The sequence below is a fragment of the Acartia tonsa genome, chromosome 13 (genome assembly GCF_053477335.1).
Source record: "Acartia tonsa isolate MP-2025a chromosome 13, ASM5347733v1, whole genome shotgun sequence".
Lineage (NCBI taxonomy): Eukaryota > Metazoa > Arthropoda > Copepoda > Calanoida > Acartiidae > Acartia > Acartia tonsa.
In genome coordinates this window covers 41869772-41886495 of record NC_137272.1, presented here as the reverse complement: position 1 = coordinate 41886495, position 16724 = coordinate 41869772, and the positions used below count along the sequence as shown (strand labels likewise).

General features: G+C 34.7%; 2 protein-coding genes across 3 annotated transcripts in view; both read right to left on the bottom strand.

Moving 5' to 3' along the window:
• The window catches only part of LOC145304577 (sestrin homolog), a 394235-nt gene that overhangs the window by 264155 nt on the left and 113356 nt on the right, over positions 1-16724 (bottom strand). The window lies entirely within an intron of this gene.
• Positions 7989-16317, bottom strand: LOC145335313 (uncharacterized). Its single transcript, XM_080181047.1, has 9 exons — positions 16283-16317; positions 14948-15029; positions 13975-14066; positions 13117-13188; positions 12336-12395; positions 11489-11575; positions 9686-9742; positions 8947-9012; positions 7989-8133 (listed from the first exon to the last, which is right to left on the bottom strand). Exons 1-5 carry the CDS (start codon positions 16315-16317, stop codon positions 12350-12352), a joined length of 327 nt encoding a protein of 108 aa, XP_080037173.1. The 3' UTR covers positions 7989-8133; positions 8947-9012; positions 9686-9742; positions 11489-11575; positions 12336-12349.

Genomic DNA, 16724 nt, shown 5'->3' with positions numbered 1-16724 from the left:
GTTTATTTATCTTGGACTAGCGGCTACGCCCCCTAGAGGCCTCTGTGGTACTTTTTTCTCTCTCGATTTTTTTGTGATTTTTCTTGGGGGGGTGGTGGTACCCTCCCCCCAAATAGTTATAAACCTTCCCAGGACCTCTGAGAAGCTACCCTGTTAAGGAGAACCCGATCGGTTCAGCGATTATCGAGATCCTTCGGTACACACAAACAGACAGAGAGACAAACAAACAGATGGACATCCTGTTACTTTATTATGAGGATATAATAATGTTTTGCCTTTTTATTGTAACGCAGCTACTCTATCAAGTTCGTAGGAGTAGCTAAGATTTGGAAAGAAAAAGGCAAAAGAAAATCTTTCAGATTTTGCTCAGGGGGGTGAGCAACCCCCCCGTACAACCCTGTTGAAGCTCTTTATAGTGCCTTTAAACAAATGACTTCATACAATACAAATGACTAATAATAGCTCAATACACAGACTAAATTACCAATGGCAGGTAAGTATACATTTTAATTGACCAATGGTAGGCTAGGCCAGTATGACGTCATTTCTTTTAGTCACTATGAATATATACAACCCTGTTTATTTGCATTATCATAATAACATCTCCAAGGTATTTCCAATTATTATATGTATAAACACATTTAATTTTTTAACTATTTATTGGTGGAATACAAAAAAAAATAGATCATCAGTTCCAATTAAGATGTATAAAATAAGAGTTAAAAAGATATATGTCCATGCATTTTGAATCCTTTTAAAAGACTAAATGAGAAAGAAGAGTTAGAAAAGTGTGCCTCCTGCGGGGTTTTTTACTGCTTATATCCTCTTGGGGTTGGGGGGGAATTAGCATCTTTATATAAAAAGGGGGAGGTGTTTAAAGGGAATCTTTAAAGAGACAAAAATAGGTCATATTTATCATTTGCAGTTTTACAAATTAATACATATTATATAAAAAAATACTGCTTTGAATATGTTTCACGTCACGCACTTTGAAAGAAGGAACTTTTCTCTGTGTGGACACTTGCTGAAGATTTCATTTCTGGTGTTTAAAGTTTGTATGTTAGATTTGAAAGCTTTCATTATTTCGAAGCTTTCTGTCAAGCATAGATTGCATTTTTTGGAATTTTGATTGTAAGGAACACAGTAATAGTGTCTGACTGATTATGATGTAACAAAAAAAAATTAGCCAATGAGAGGCCATTATAAATTTTACCATTGGTCAATAACGGCCTCTCTTTGGCTAATTTTTTTTTTTTGTTACGTCATAATCAGTCAGACACTATTACTGTGTTCATTGTAAGGGTTTGCTAGTTTTTCAATTGACCATTCAATTTTATAGTTTGTGAGCTTCCAACAGCTTAATTTAGAAAGTAAAATAAATTCTATTTGTCTGCTATAAAGGGTCTTCTCCATTTGGGGCTGAAATTTACATTATATTTCTACATTTGTTTGCCTTACTATACAATACAATAATAAGTTTTCATCCTTTAGCGAAGCTGAGATGTTTGTTGTCATGTCACATATACAAAACCATAAGTGTTCCTTCAATACTACTACCTCATTAGTTACCTTATGAGGGCGGGGATGCTGTCCATGACACTCAAACGCCAGGTCCAAAAACCATAATAACTGAAGGGAGCAAAATGTCTCATTTTCTGTCCTTTTTAAGTAACCCCCATTAGACAATCAACTCTTTTATTGTACGACCTCTATCTGAGAAGTCCCAAATGTGCTTGGTAATGAGTTGCGCCTGTTATGGGCCAAGGCATTTCCCATACTCTAAATATTTATCACGCGCATCTGACATAACAGCAGTTGGAACCATTTTTGACAGCTTTCGTTATGACGTGTTGTTGTAACCCAAAATCTTAATTGAACCAATAGGAATAAAGTGTAGGAACATTCCGACCTCATTATTGGTTATACAATGTACACATTTGGTACAAAATTATTATTTCATATGTAGCTAAATTTTTTGAATCATGTGCTTGAATCATATGGGACTGAACATAAGCAAAAATCCTTGTTTGCTATAAATTAATTTTTAAGTTTGATAATAAAAGTATTTTTTTTTTATATAGTACAGGGGTATCTAAAAAAAACCTCTAGATTACTATTTATACAATTCTGTATTATTTTATAATACTTTACCAGATAGAAAGCATACAGTATACAGAATTTGGTATTTAGCTGTTTAATACCTTTATGAATATTATAGAAACATATTTCTATAATCCTTTATTTGTTTAGTGGATAGGAATAGTTAGTATTTGCTTACTTCTTATAATATAACATGCAAAAACAATTATCTATCTATCTATTGCTTTGTTTATCTATCTATCAATCTATCTATCTATCTATCTATCTATCTATCTATCTATCTATCTATCTATCTATCTATCTATCTATCTATCTATCTATCTATCTATCTATCTATCTATCTATCTATCTATCTATCTATCTATCTATCTATCTATCTATCTATCTATCTATCTATCTATCTATCTATCTATCTATCTATCTATCTATCTATCTATCTATCTATCTATCTATCTATCTATCTATCTATCTATCTATCTATCTATCTATCTATCTATCTATCTATCTATCTATCTATCTATCTATCTATCTATCTATCTATCTATCTATCTATATACATATTTATCTATCTAACTATCTGTTGGTATGTCATAATGGATAGAATAGCAAGTATTTGCTTACTTCTTACTATATAACTTGAATAAATCTATCCATTTGTTTGTCTATCTATTTATCTGTACATTTATCAATCTATTTATCTATCCATCTGTCTATCTTTTTATCTGTGCATTTATCAATCTATTTATCTATCCATGTTTCTGTCTATTTTGTTGGATATAAGGTTTTAGATCATTATGAACAGAACGACGCACAGTAAGCGGTCAGAAAACTTGTAACAAAAACTTTAACTCTTAGAAAAACTTATATTTCATCTCTAGGACGGACATTAAGACACACAGAAAGACACAGACATGAATTTTAGAGTAGCTTCGCTATTTAAAGGACATATTGTAGTGAAATAATGAATTTGTATAATCTAAGAAAAGATTATACAAATGTGAAAAAATAGAATTATCCTCTAAGCAAATAAATTTGTTTACCAGTAAAATTATCCAGGAGTTTTGAAAAATTTGAATGTCTCATTTTGATGTCTTTAAAGGCAGCTTACGGTCAAACAGCTGGTAGCACAATAAATGTTACATATAATCTGAAACAGCCACTGCTTAAGTAGATAATTTTATCTAGCCATTCGTCATTTGTGCACTAGTCCTCAAATTTCTATAAGAACGTTTTTTTTTATTCATTAACCTAAGAACTTTGGGGAATTTTGATTGCCTGGTTCATGAAGATGAGTGTTCAAAAGTTTCAACCACTAATTTTAATCTACAGAAGGGGTAAGTTTTTGTATCATCATTTGGGATGTACATCAAATTACCGGCCATTAGCTTATCCCTATAGATACCTGGAGAAAATATAATTTCCCCCTGAGCCTTACAGATAGACAGACGGACGGACGGACAAAGTAAGTTATGGAGTAGCTGCTTGGTTACAAAAAAACCTGGGATAAGACAATGGACGATAAATTGATTTACATTCCCAATGATGATATATAAAAATACCCCTTCTGTAGGTTAAAATTAGTGGTATAATTGTTTGAACACTCAACTTATTGAAGCAACCAATCAAAATCAAAAGTCCCCAAATTTGATAAGCCAATGAATAAGAAAACGTAATTACAAAACTTAAGAGACTAGTGTAATAAACAGCTCATTGTCCCCTCTGTCTCTGAAAAAAACAGCCCCAAAAAAGTTTTTTCCATAGTGTTGAATAAAGGGAAAGATGAGCTCTATACCATTATTTTAAATGAGGATCGATTTATTGTATAAATACAAAAAATTTTCCTTTAAAACAACTAATATATTTTAAATTATTAGCATTAGAAAAAACAACGTCCATTAGATGAAAAGATGGATTTTGTTTTAATCTTAAATAAAACTTTTTAGTATAACAATCATAAATTGTTAATTTGACAATAATTTTAATATTAGAGAAAAGCCTGAGCCCTTAAACAGGCTTTCCGCAATACTAAGCAAAATTAGGACACCTAGACAAGTAAAATCAAATAGTGTTTTTAGGAATTTGATAAAATAATTTTGGTTACATTGACAGAACATGGTTAAATACAGAGGGTGAAATAAGAAGGATATTTGAGATGATATCTTTTACCGTGTCCACTTTGGTTGACTTACAAAACATCAAAATTTTAACAAAATCATCCATAGATTATCAATTATACAAAGTAGCTTGATGTCTGTCCGTCCCTTAAGATCTCGGTAGCCACTGAACCGATTGAATTCTTCTGTTCAGGGAGTACTCCTACTAGTCCTGTGGTAGTTTTAGGCTATTTTCTTGAGGAGTGGGACACCCCCCCCCCCTAAAAAAATGGGTGAGGATTTTTAAAAATGGTGGTCGCAGCACCAAAGATACATATTTTTTTAATTACTTCTTGGGGCTTCACCCTAATTTAAAAAATGATAAGGAAAGCTAAACAGAAGGATGGACTAAGTTGACTATAGATGCTCATTTATCATTTAAATTCCTCCCGAAAAAATCTTTGAAAACAGGAATGAAAGTTGTATTTCTTCAAACAACCATCTTGTATATCAGCTGAGATAATGGCTCCAATAATATAATATTGTTGTAACGAAAAAACATATGTCCACTTTAAGGTCTCTTCTTTGGGTGGTGGTAATTCTTTTGATCTATGTATATTTGACCTAAACAAAGCAAAATTTAGGAATCATTTTCATAGAACTCGAGATAAACTTTTAAGGATTCTCCTTTGATTTTTAAGAGATCATTTAGAATTAAGAGCATCGTCCGCTTGTAATGGGATCTGATACACTAGTTATTAGTTTAAGTAACATCCAACAAACAACCAACCCTTTGTTTGCAGAACTGTTGTCTATGCATAGTAATGAGTTGCGCCTGTTTATGGACCAAGGCATCCCCCCTACTCTAACAATATATGTCGCACACCGGGCATAGCAACAGTAGGAACAATTTTTAACGTCTTTTTTTATTACGCCGTTTAGGGCTAAGATTCGAACCTTTCACCTCACCTACGACAAGCAGATTCGCTAGACACGAATAAACAAAACGAGTAAGGTAATCTGAATATCTATCTATCCACCTGAAGCTTAAGATTTTGTTAATTGTCAAATAATTTGGGCTTTGTAGTAATTATTAGCAGAGCGATGAAAAAAATTTAAGTATGGATCAGTACCAGTTATAATCCATGCAGGGGATATTAATCGGTTTGGAAGCAATACTGTAATATTTATTCATCGCATCGTAGTATGAACAGCTTTCTGCGGATATAAAAATGCACAGTTATAAGATTAAATCCAGTTTTATTAGCACTGAGATGCCGAAGGTACGGGCTAACAAAACTTGTTTAAGTATTATGATTAAAAAAATTTATATTCATAGAAAACTGGATATATTACGATGCTAGACATAATTTTTCAGTATGGATCAGCAGCAGTTTTAATTCACCGGATAGTAATCTGTTTGGAAGCCATGCTGTAAATGTCTTAATAGATGATAAGTATATTCACCAAGTTTTATTGTCCTCATGATTGTTAGGTCTACATACATACATAAATGGTGCTCGTACATTATTGAAAATATTGCTTAAAATAGTTTCTTTCAAAAGTTATCCAGGTATTTTCCCTTAAAATACCTATCGAGCATAGAACCCACACCTTTTAAATAAGGGGGAGGGGGTTGGGGAATTAATTGGCAGAAAATATAAACACTAGCCGTTTTCACGTCGACAACATGTCCTTTAAAGACATAACATCGTCTTGCTTGAAATATACAGCATAGGGCATTTTATGATTCTACCAGGCGGTTCCCCAAGATTTGTATTTAAATGGTTAAGATAGTGGCAGAAAAAAATACACAATGACCTATATGAATCTTCTCTAAAAAGGAAAAGTTTAGTAGTTGTTGAAATCTTAAGTATCAGACAAAAAAAACCTTATCACTTCATATTATCGCGACTGTGGCATCTGCTCGTTGTCAGAAAGGTGAGAGGTTCGAATCTCGACCTGACATAGCGTCATAACTAAAGACGTTAAAAATTGTTCTTACTGCTGCTATGCAAGGTGCGCGACATGAATAGTTAGAGTAGGGCAATGCCTTGGCCCAAAACAGGCGACACTCTACCACTACCATGCACAGTTAGGTCTTCTCAGACAAATGTCGTGCAATCAAAGGTTGTTGTCTGATGCATAATGATCTCTTTACACTTCTATAATAAGCGGAGTATGTTTCAAGGTGCGTGGAGATGTCTAGAACCCGAAGCGACACCAAGGAGTCATCATACTACTTTTATTATAATATTTTGTTATAATGTGAAAACAACGTGGTATTCTCTAAAGATAATTCCCTATCCTATTTCCCTTCTTCAACTCGTGTTTGAAGAATATAATTGAAAGGATATGATATCACAAGAAACAAAGAACAGCTTTGATATGGTTTACTCAAGATAAATATATATTATATATAGTTGGAAGTTAGATAGATAGATAGACATACAGAGAAAATATATTGATAGATAGATATGTTAACAATTCTCTTTTTGTTTTGATTGTCCCTTCTCTATATTTATTAAATAAACCTTAAAGCAATGTCTTTCCTACTCTAGAACAAAAATGAAACAGAGAAGAAAATAATGACGAAGACAAAAGTCGTCTTCACTACTAGACTTCAAATTAGAAAATGAAAAGAATATATATAATTTACAGACGCGGTAAAAACTATTTGTTTAAACAACTGTCTTGGTCGTGTAATGCATTATGAATCTAATTAATATTATGAAAAATCAAGAGATTTAGAGAATTATAGATAAACAACTATTTTATTTTACAAAGACGACATATTATTTTTATTACTCTACTTAAAAATCCTTTAAAACTATTTTTTTCTTTTTGTTATCATACCGCTGATAACTATAGTAAGAAAAATTTCTCTATAATCAGATTAAGTCCTTTAAGTTAACTTTGTACGTCCAAGCAGTGATATGGACCTTTTGTAATAGAAGGTACTATTTAGGATTCTAAAATTTTGTGGTATTCACCATCCAAGTTTATGCATCTCCATCCCTGTCCACATTCCTATACTTCTCTGGCTGAGTCAGACCTCCACTTGTAACCGCCACTATACTCCATCCTGCTGTGTTGAGGGGCTAGTTGATTTTATGCAGGCCTTGTGAGAACATCTCTCCCTCAGCTTGCACTTGGTAGACTGTATACCTATATGCTAGGTTGTCGACAGTCTTAGTCCCATATTCCTGTGCACGTGGTTTTCTGTCCTTTACAGAAAACGAGACGTCCAAGCCTTTAATTGATATCATATTAAATATATCCTATAATAATAATCCCATTAATCTGCCTATTCTAACCAGTTTAATTGCTTAATAAATATTGTATTTTTTAGAAATACCTTTGTTATATTATTGATATTTAATTGTATCGAAGCTACTCTATACTCGTATTCCGGTCTGTCTGTACATCCCCTCATACGTCATTTTGGCGCAGTCTTGTCTACCACTCAATTTTTGAGGGGGGAAGGTATAGATAATTATTAACGTACAGACAAAATTAAATTGTAAAGTAGCTTCGATTGCAAAGTGAAATTAATATTTTCCTGATAACTAAGTTTATTCACGGAAGCAGTTTATAGTAACAATTTGTTACAGAATATTTCTAATAATTATTTCGTGGCAAACTGCCAAATAAAGATAAAAAGGAACCCGCCTTTTATTTTCACACTAGTATTTAATTTCACACATTTCCATATTTTCTCCCTAAAACAGGAAGAAAGGGATATTTCCAAGTTCTTAAAAAAAAAAAAAGAAAAAAAAAAAAAAAAGTTCGTGGTAGACAAAGCAGTGTTAACGAACACTACACTCCAGCACCATGACCGATAATGCCAAGAAAGGGGATGATAAAACCAAAAATCCGCCGCCTCCGCCGGCTCCGGCCGTCCCTGGTACCTCGCAGCAGCAGTCAGACCCGCTTTCCCCTGAAAAAATCAAAGAACTCATAACGGAAGCGTTAAATGTTAAGTTAAACGAATACTCGTCACATTATAGAGATATAATAAAACAAGAATCCGAGATTATGAAGCTCGAAATAGAAACAAAATGGGCAGGGTTTAAGGACACGGAATCACATCGCAGATTATTAGCCGACACCGACATCTTAGACCTAAAACGTAGAGTATCAAAACTCCCAGCGGACGGAAATCTTGGCCCATTGTTTGCGGAAAAAACGTTAAACGAAAGTCTTAACACGACTCATTTTAACACCATAGGTGATGATTCAATTAATGCCACTTTTTATGACCGACTATCGGTCCAACAAAAGATAAACGTGATCGAATGGGTCGCCAAGGATAGAATTACAGCCCCAGGTTGTATGGCCTATTCAATTGTAGGCTTTGTAGGTCCGGCGGATAATGATAATTGGATGAATGTAAGAGAAACTTCTCTAACGGAATACGAAAAAACCTTATTAGAAAGGTTTCCCTTTATCCCTGATAGGATTAAGTCGTTAGAGCCCCTCCGTAGACCTACACGGTCTGCACCCAATGTAGCAACAAGACCCTCTACAAGAAACACACCAGGCACAGGCACATCCGCGACGGCAACAACTAGCGCCGCCGACGATGATTTTATTAAAGAATGCTTTATTAAGGGACAAAAATGGGATTCCGATATTCCCAATCCTTTTTAAGGATATTTTATACCAGCGAATTTATGACTCTAGAGGGGAACGATTAGGAGACCTAATTACGCCTGAAAGAAATCAGGCCTTATCTGCCTTAAGTTATTACCTGATGATTAGGAGGCTGGTCACTCCCTTCTCGGATCCAGAAGTAGCCTCGCAGTACTTCTACAACCTAAAACAGGAGACTAATCAACCCCTTGACACCTATTTTGAAAACAAACTTAGGGTGTTCAAACTCATGAATCCTGGCCTCATACCTAAAAAGAAGTGGAAAGAATTCTATCTTAACGTTAGCAAAAATCTGCTGTATACCAACCTTGCCATGGACATGGCCAATTACGTTGAGAGTATGCAATTTTTGGACGATTACAACGCTTACTTAAATAAACTTATTAACCTCGGACAAAGATACGTTAATTGGGATGGGTCTGGCCATATTAGCAAGGAAAACCTTTCGGCTTGCTATTCCCAAGCCATGGAAATGTTCCTACCTAAAAATTCTGCGGAAACGAAAAAACAACCCATAATCAGCATTATCGAAGATAATACCCCCACTAACACGGCAATGTATAAGGAAAACTTAACCGAAGAACCTGACGAGGTTCCCTCTTGGGTAGATCATGAGGATGATCCTATTGCTTGGGATCAAATCGAGGGCGTTATAGGAGCCTTTAATGGGAGGAGTAAAAATATTAAATGCTGGCATTGTAATATCCCTGGCCATGTAGTGCAGAATTGCAACAAAAAGAAAGCTGGGGAGCCCCCACATCCTGAGTCCTGCTTTGGTAAAACACGGAGTAAATTCACACCACCTAGAAAAGCTCCAGGTAATAGTAATAAAATACCTGAGCAGTATGCGCGTAAAACTATCAACCAAATGGATCAGGAAGCCAGCGAGGAATCTGAAATAGATAAATATGTACAAGCGATTGTTAAAAATCACGTCCATTAGATGTAGAAAATAAGTGGATATATGCGATATTAATTGTCCCTATCCCAGAAAATAAAAATTTGCTGAATGAATTTCATATTTTGATATGAAAGATAAACAAAATATCCCATGTCAAGCTAAACTTGCAAATTCCTTAATATCAAATATCCCTTGCCAAGCAATGCTTTGGCGCGAAAAAAATAAAACAAATTGTTATTATTAAGTCTGACTAAGCAACACAAAATAAACTCCCTCCCCTCCTTTCCCTATCCAAATGTAGCTGATACAGGAAATCGGGGGAAATAGGGAGGTAACCTGAGGAGCATTTCACATGCACTTAATATTTCCATTTTTTAAAATCTAATAGTCTTTATAAAGAAGCCAACAAGTGAATACCTATTTTCTATTTAGTAGTATTTATTTTTAATATCGCATGATCTATCTAAAATGTAAATATCGTATATTTTGAGTGTATATATATATAAGAATCTAAAACATTCTAGTTCAATTTTTAACTGCTAGGGGACCTTAAGCGAATTATCTGTATATAAACAATGATTTTTGAGTTAAATCCTCAGTATCAATTTTATCTGAGAGTTGCACACTCTTAGCCTCTGATTTTTGTAGCTGAAATATTTCAGCAATTATGTATAATAACTTATTCATATGGATAAATATTATTGCATTTTGTACAGTGACAATAATAGAACTATATTTAATTTATTATGTATCCGAAAGATGTCGCCTAGAATGCTATCGCGGTCCATATAAGTAAATAATAAGAAGGGGGGGGGGGGTCTACTGGAAAATCTGTATAAATACGAGCAAATTTCCAAATCTAATTCAGTTGTTCAGGAAGATTTTTAATTATCTTTTCCTCTCTGATTTTTTGAGCTGCAATCAAGCAGCAGTTAAAAATTAAAAACTTTAATCACTTAAAACGTGATTAATAAAATCTTAAAACATTTTGATTAAATTATTTTCCGCTAGGATTACTGGCAGAATAAAATAAACTTAGTTCTATTAGCTTCCGCTAGGATTACCAGCGGAATAAAAGGTCACTATATAAAAGTGAATGTATATTATTAATCAAGGCCAGTTACTATCAAAGCAGTTACTACAAACCACTTCTTATTTTTGAAGCTGACTTCAGCATTAATTATACTTTAGTAAATACATAAACTCGTTCTACCCCATAGGTGGAAAAATTAAGTATAAATACTTACAATATCAGAATAATAAATCAGTCATGATTGATCCTCTTTATTATATTAGCCATATCTAATATTTTTTGAGCTGTAATTCAGCGCTAACTTTATATTATTTAATATTGTGAATCAAATACTAACTAGTAAAACTATATTTTGTATAAATACAGATATAAGTCAAAAAATAAGTCAGTCTGTTTTTAATGTCTTGTTAGTTACAAGCTGAACACTTATTTTTAAGCTACTTTGTAGCCTTTCAATCTTTCGAAAACTTTTTAGTTCAATTTTATTCCGATAGGTTTTTATCATATATCCAAGTATATAAATATTAAAGTTTAGTAGTTTCTTTAGAACTATCAACATTCTCATGCTTATTAAGAAATTTCTGGAGCTGAAAAGCGCTTAATAAAAACTTAATGAAACCCAGAAAGTTATATAAAATTATTTTAACAATTAACCATATTGTTAAAACATTTCATTATTTAAAAAGATTCGACAGACAACTATACCTGGAACACAGGAAATCTCTGTGTGAGGATTACCATCGTCTAACCGCTGAGGTGGGGATCTTGGAAAATATGCATCTTAGGCTTCGACTAAAAATATAATTTGTTTTATAATGCCTATCTGTGCAAAACTAAAAGTTCTTAATCCCGTGGGGGGGGAATTCCTGCAACACGCTTTAGTGGATACAGGAAACAACTTTAGGTCCCTTATTTCTAAAGAAATCTTAGATGATAATAAAATCACATTCACCCCTGCCAATCTTAGCGCTCTGTCTGTAGATTTAAAACCAGTAAATATCATAGGACACGTAAGTTTAAAATTCAGCTTTGATGGGTCAGATAAAATATTCGAAGAAACGTTTTACATCCCTGAAACGACGTCTAAAATTATAAATCTAGGATATGAATTTCTCAAAGTTAATCGAATTAATTTGTTACTAGATAAGTTGTCATTCGAGCTCCCCACTGGCGAGCAAATCCCAATAGAAAATTCGACAATTAACATAGTTGAAGAAAGTAAAAACATACCCTTGATTCCTACAAATAATGTTCATACGGAACAAAACTCCCTTATCCCAGGAATAAATTGGAGTAACCAGGGGGGGACTGGGACATTAAAACAAAATAAAACATGCGTAAAATTAGCAAAGAAAACAACATTCTTGCCGGGGGGGAATACAACGGTGATAACAATACCTATCCACCAAAAAAATAGGAAGCTGTATATATCCCCAAATAATTCTAAAATGACAAGCCATAACGGCTTGATGCTTATGGAGGGTATTTATAATGTAAATGAGAAGGGAGAATGTTGGGTAAATTTTGTTAATTTAGCAGGAAAAAATATTACCTTATTGAATAACGTTAAAGTTGGATATTGCTTTGAATTTGAATCGGATTCCCCAAATTCCTGCAATGAAAATATTAATCAAATAAATGAATTGTCAGGAACTACACTTCTTAAAAGAATTAAATTCATTAAAGAAAAATTAGACTTAGAAAATAGTGATCTTATCAAAAATAACCCAGGGATGAAGGAAAAGGTAGTAAAATTATGCCTTGATCATTTCGATATATTTTCGGTTGACGATGCCGATATCGGTAACTGCGATCTCTTACAGTATAAAATAGACTTGATCCCCGGGGCTAAACCTATTAAGGCTAGAAACATTCAATTAAACCCATTATACGAAGCCAAATTAAAAGAACAAATTGAAAACTGGCTAAGGGGAGGCGTCATTGAGGAGGGCTACAGCGAGTGGTCCTCCCCAATCTTTGCGGTAAAGAAAAAACCAACGGCTGGGGGGGAAGGCAAACTTAGGTTCGTTATCGATTTTCGTGCGCTTAATAGTGTAACACGAAAAATTAACTGGCCCCTTCCCTTGATTTCTAGTAATTTAGAAAAATTAGGCACTGGCAATGTATTTACCACCCTCGACTTGACTAGCGCCTTCCATGCGCTAGCCATTTCGGAGGAAAGTAAACACTTGACAGCGTTCACAGCCCTTAACAGGCAGTATCTTTTCAAGAAACTGCCGTTCGGACTGTGTAACGCGCCAAGTGTTTTCTGCCATTTGATGGACAGAGTCCTAACCCTTATCCCTGGCTTATACGAATTTATAATTTCTTACCTTGATGATCTTATTATATTCTCAAAGAATGTTGAGGAACATCTGAAGCATCTCAGAAAACTCTTCGGAGTCCTAAAAATAGCAAAACTTAAGTTAAATCTAGCCAAATGTAAATTTTTCACATCCGAATGTACATATTTAGGTCATATAGTCAGTTCCCAAGGACTTAAAATGAACCCCGCATATTTAGAACAAATTAAAAATTGGAGCAGGCCCAGGACAGGCAAGGAACTCCAGCGTTTCCTGGGCTTCTCCAATTATTATAGGGCCTATTTCCCATCCTATGCAAAAAATTCTTGTACCCTAGATGAACACAGAAACGATAAAGTTATCGAATGGACCGATTCCCTATCAAAAGATTGGGAAAATTTCATAAATATGTTCTCAAATTCTATAAGTAAAGGCTATCCCCAGTGGGATAATCCAAACCCCTTTATAGTAGATGTAGATTTTTCTACAAGTTATTTCACTGGAATTCTCAGCCAAAAACAGGGGGGGGGAAGAAAGAATTATTGGAATATGTTCCAAAAAATGTAACGGGGCAGAGAAAAATTATCCAAGTTATAAAGGCGAATTAGCATGTCTAGTATTTGTTCTTAAAACCGTTCTTCATTACTTAAGATTTAGAAACTTTATTGTACGTACAGATTCGATTTCCTTAGTTCATTACAAAAAATGGCAAAAAGGAACAATAAATGGTGTAACTCTGAGATGGATTTTCTTTATCCAAAGTTTTGACTTTACAGTAATTCATAGGAAGGGTAGGGACCATTGCAATGCCGACAATCTATCTAGAGGGCAATTTTTATGCAAAGAACATAAGGAAACCGATTGTGAAAAATGTACTAGCTCATTTACCTTGGATCCTTATGAACAGGATTGCCCCTACCAAGACCAGATTTTTGAGTTACATGCGGCTTCGGAAGTCGGTGTGCACAATGTTTGGCAATCTGAAACACAAAAAGATCAAGTATTATCTGACATTCGTAGGTGGATATTCGAAAAAAAAAAGTTGTCGAGTTTTGAAAGAGCTGAACTAACCGGCCGGAAAGAGGTCCTTTTTAAATTAATAGAACATTTATACGTTATGGAAGGACTTCTAATATTTAGACAACCTCTTAGCAATGGAACATTCATTGAAAGACCCGTCGTACCCATTGGATTATATAATAAAGTTTTTGAATTAGCACATAATAATATTATAGGTCACAAGGGGGTTAACGAAACAATACGCAAGATAAATGAAAGATTCTTCCTTATAGGAATTAATAAGTTTGTTGAATCACGCATCAAAAATTGTATCACCTGCCTAAGAAAAATAGGACAGGTACCTAAACATAAACAACCTATCACCCATTCAGCCATTAGTCACGAGATTTTTGGCCAGGTATCAGTAGACCTTATCGGTCCTTTAACCCCTAACTATTTCCAAGGACAACATGTCCGCTACATATTTATCCTAGTTAACCTATTCTCTAGGTACATAATCGCCCACCCCATCAAGGACGCCACCGTGGAAAGCACGGTGAAGGTTATCCTTGAACAGGTGGTACCCACCTACGGCTTATTTCGGTCATTGAGGAGTGACAGGGGAACAAATTTTACTGGGGAAGTTTTCAAAAAAGTTATGGATGAATTAGGTATCGAAACTAAACTTATTCCCCCAAGAAACCCTAATAGTAACCCATGTGAAAGGCATAATCAAAGCATTTATGCAGGTCTAAGATCTGATGACCGATTCGAAAGTAAAGACTGGGCAAGAAAATTAGCTTTGACCACTTTTGTAATTAACTCTAGTACGTCTAGAAGAACGGGGTATACGCCATATTACCTTATGTTCGGCAGACAACCAACTCTCAATCTCGATTTCTTTTCTCCAATCCTGCAGAAAAGGCAAGACATTGATTGCAGGTCTTACTTAAACTACCTAAAAAATTTGGAAGAAATTATTGCACAGGTTTCCAAAAAATCTAAAATCTATTTAGAGTTTCAAAATAAATCTAGAAAGGCTTCATCTCCCCTTTTCGTTAACGACGTATGCTTTGCCTTTTTTAACCTAGTCAAGATAGGGGTCAGTAAAAAATTGCAATCTTTCTATGGGGGTCCTTTTATTGTAACAAAAAAATTCTCAGAGGCCCTTTTTGAACTCAGTCCCTTTGGATCAAATCCAATAAAAACTAACCAAGTTGTTAGTAGAGATAAAATACGAAAAATAGATTCTAAAGTAGAATTATTGGGGGAAACACTTTCCTTTAACGTCTTTCCAATTGAGGAAATTGTCCCGTCTGAGGAAATAACCTTGACCATAGATAATACCGGACAAACCGAAATAAACGATAATAAAGGTATGGAAAATGACGATTTTACCTACCTAGATAACGATGGTGACGATTTTATAGAAGAAAACCCTGAAACTAGTCAGGACTTACCCCAGGGGGAGGTGGATTGTGATGGGGGAGGGGATATAATGGAAAAAAACTCACCATTTGAGCCACAGCCCAAAGACCAAGAACCCCCTGGCGCAGATCGGTCATCCGGTCCTAACATCCACGTCGAAAATAGTTTCTTGGAAGAAACCGTCCCGTCCGAGGCTTCTTTCTTCGCACAAAGACCCAAACAATCCAGCCCTGAAAAGGTTATTAATGTTAACAAACAAAGCATAGTACCCAAATATATATTAGAAGAAGAAAGAAAAACTAGGTCACAAGGGGGGGATAACCGCATACATGTCCAAATCGGACTGCATAACCCAATTAAAAGGAAGAAATAAAATGTATATAAAATGTATAATTATATAAAACCAAGGTGGCAAATGTATATAGCTTAATCTACGTATGTATAATAACGAAAATAAACAAAAAAAAATATATGTTAAAACTAACTAATTAACATATTTCAGAGAAAAACAAGAAGCATAAAAATAAAATGCAGCATCATTTGGCAAAGGCACCAGGAGCTCGAGGTAAATTTATTTTGGGATTCTTGGGGCTTTTTATTATTTTGGCAAAATCAAATGCGTCCGAAATAATACAAGTAGATGCGACTCAATGTGTAGCAAACGAAAATCCGCGTTTGAAAATCTCTGAATGCGCTGCGTTTCTTAATATTACCAATATTGAACAAAAACAATTTCACCTACTTCAAAAGGTTGAAAGAAAAATTATACCTGGAATCCGTTGCCACCTCCGAACCAGTACTCATTACTGGTATTGTGGCAGATATAGCCACATCCACCTCGCTGCTCCAGCACTCGTGGAGATACCGAGCCTCGTAACTTATGAAGACTGTTACACCATGTCCAAAACTAAAATATTTAACTTTGAAGGAAAATCAGTCTCAGTGTATGAACACCAGATGTCATACACGCGTTTCCTGGTAAATGGGACGCTTACTTACCCCAACGACCTCCTTAACGGCATCGACCCCGCCTGCGAGGGAAACGGCGTAACCATTAACGGCATTTTTATCCCTGGGACATTTGAGGAAAAACAAATAGGGGTCCAGGCTGAGCCTGTTGAATTATTACAAACAAAAGCGGGCTGTTACCTGGGCAGTCACTGGGTGGGAAACAATTGTTTAGATCACAATCTTAGAATAGGCTACGATAG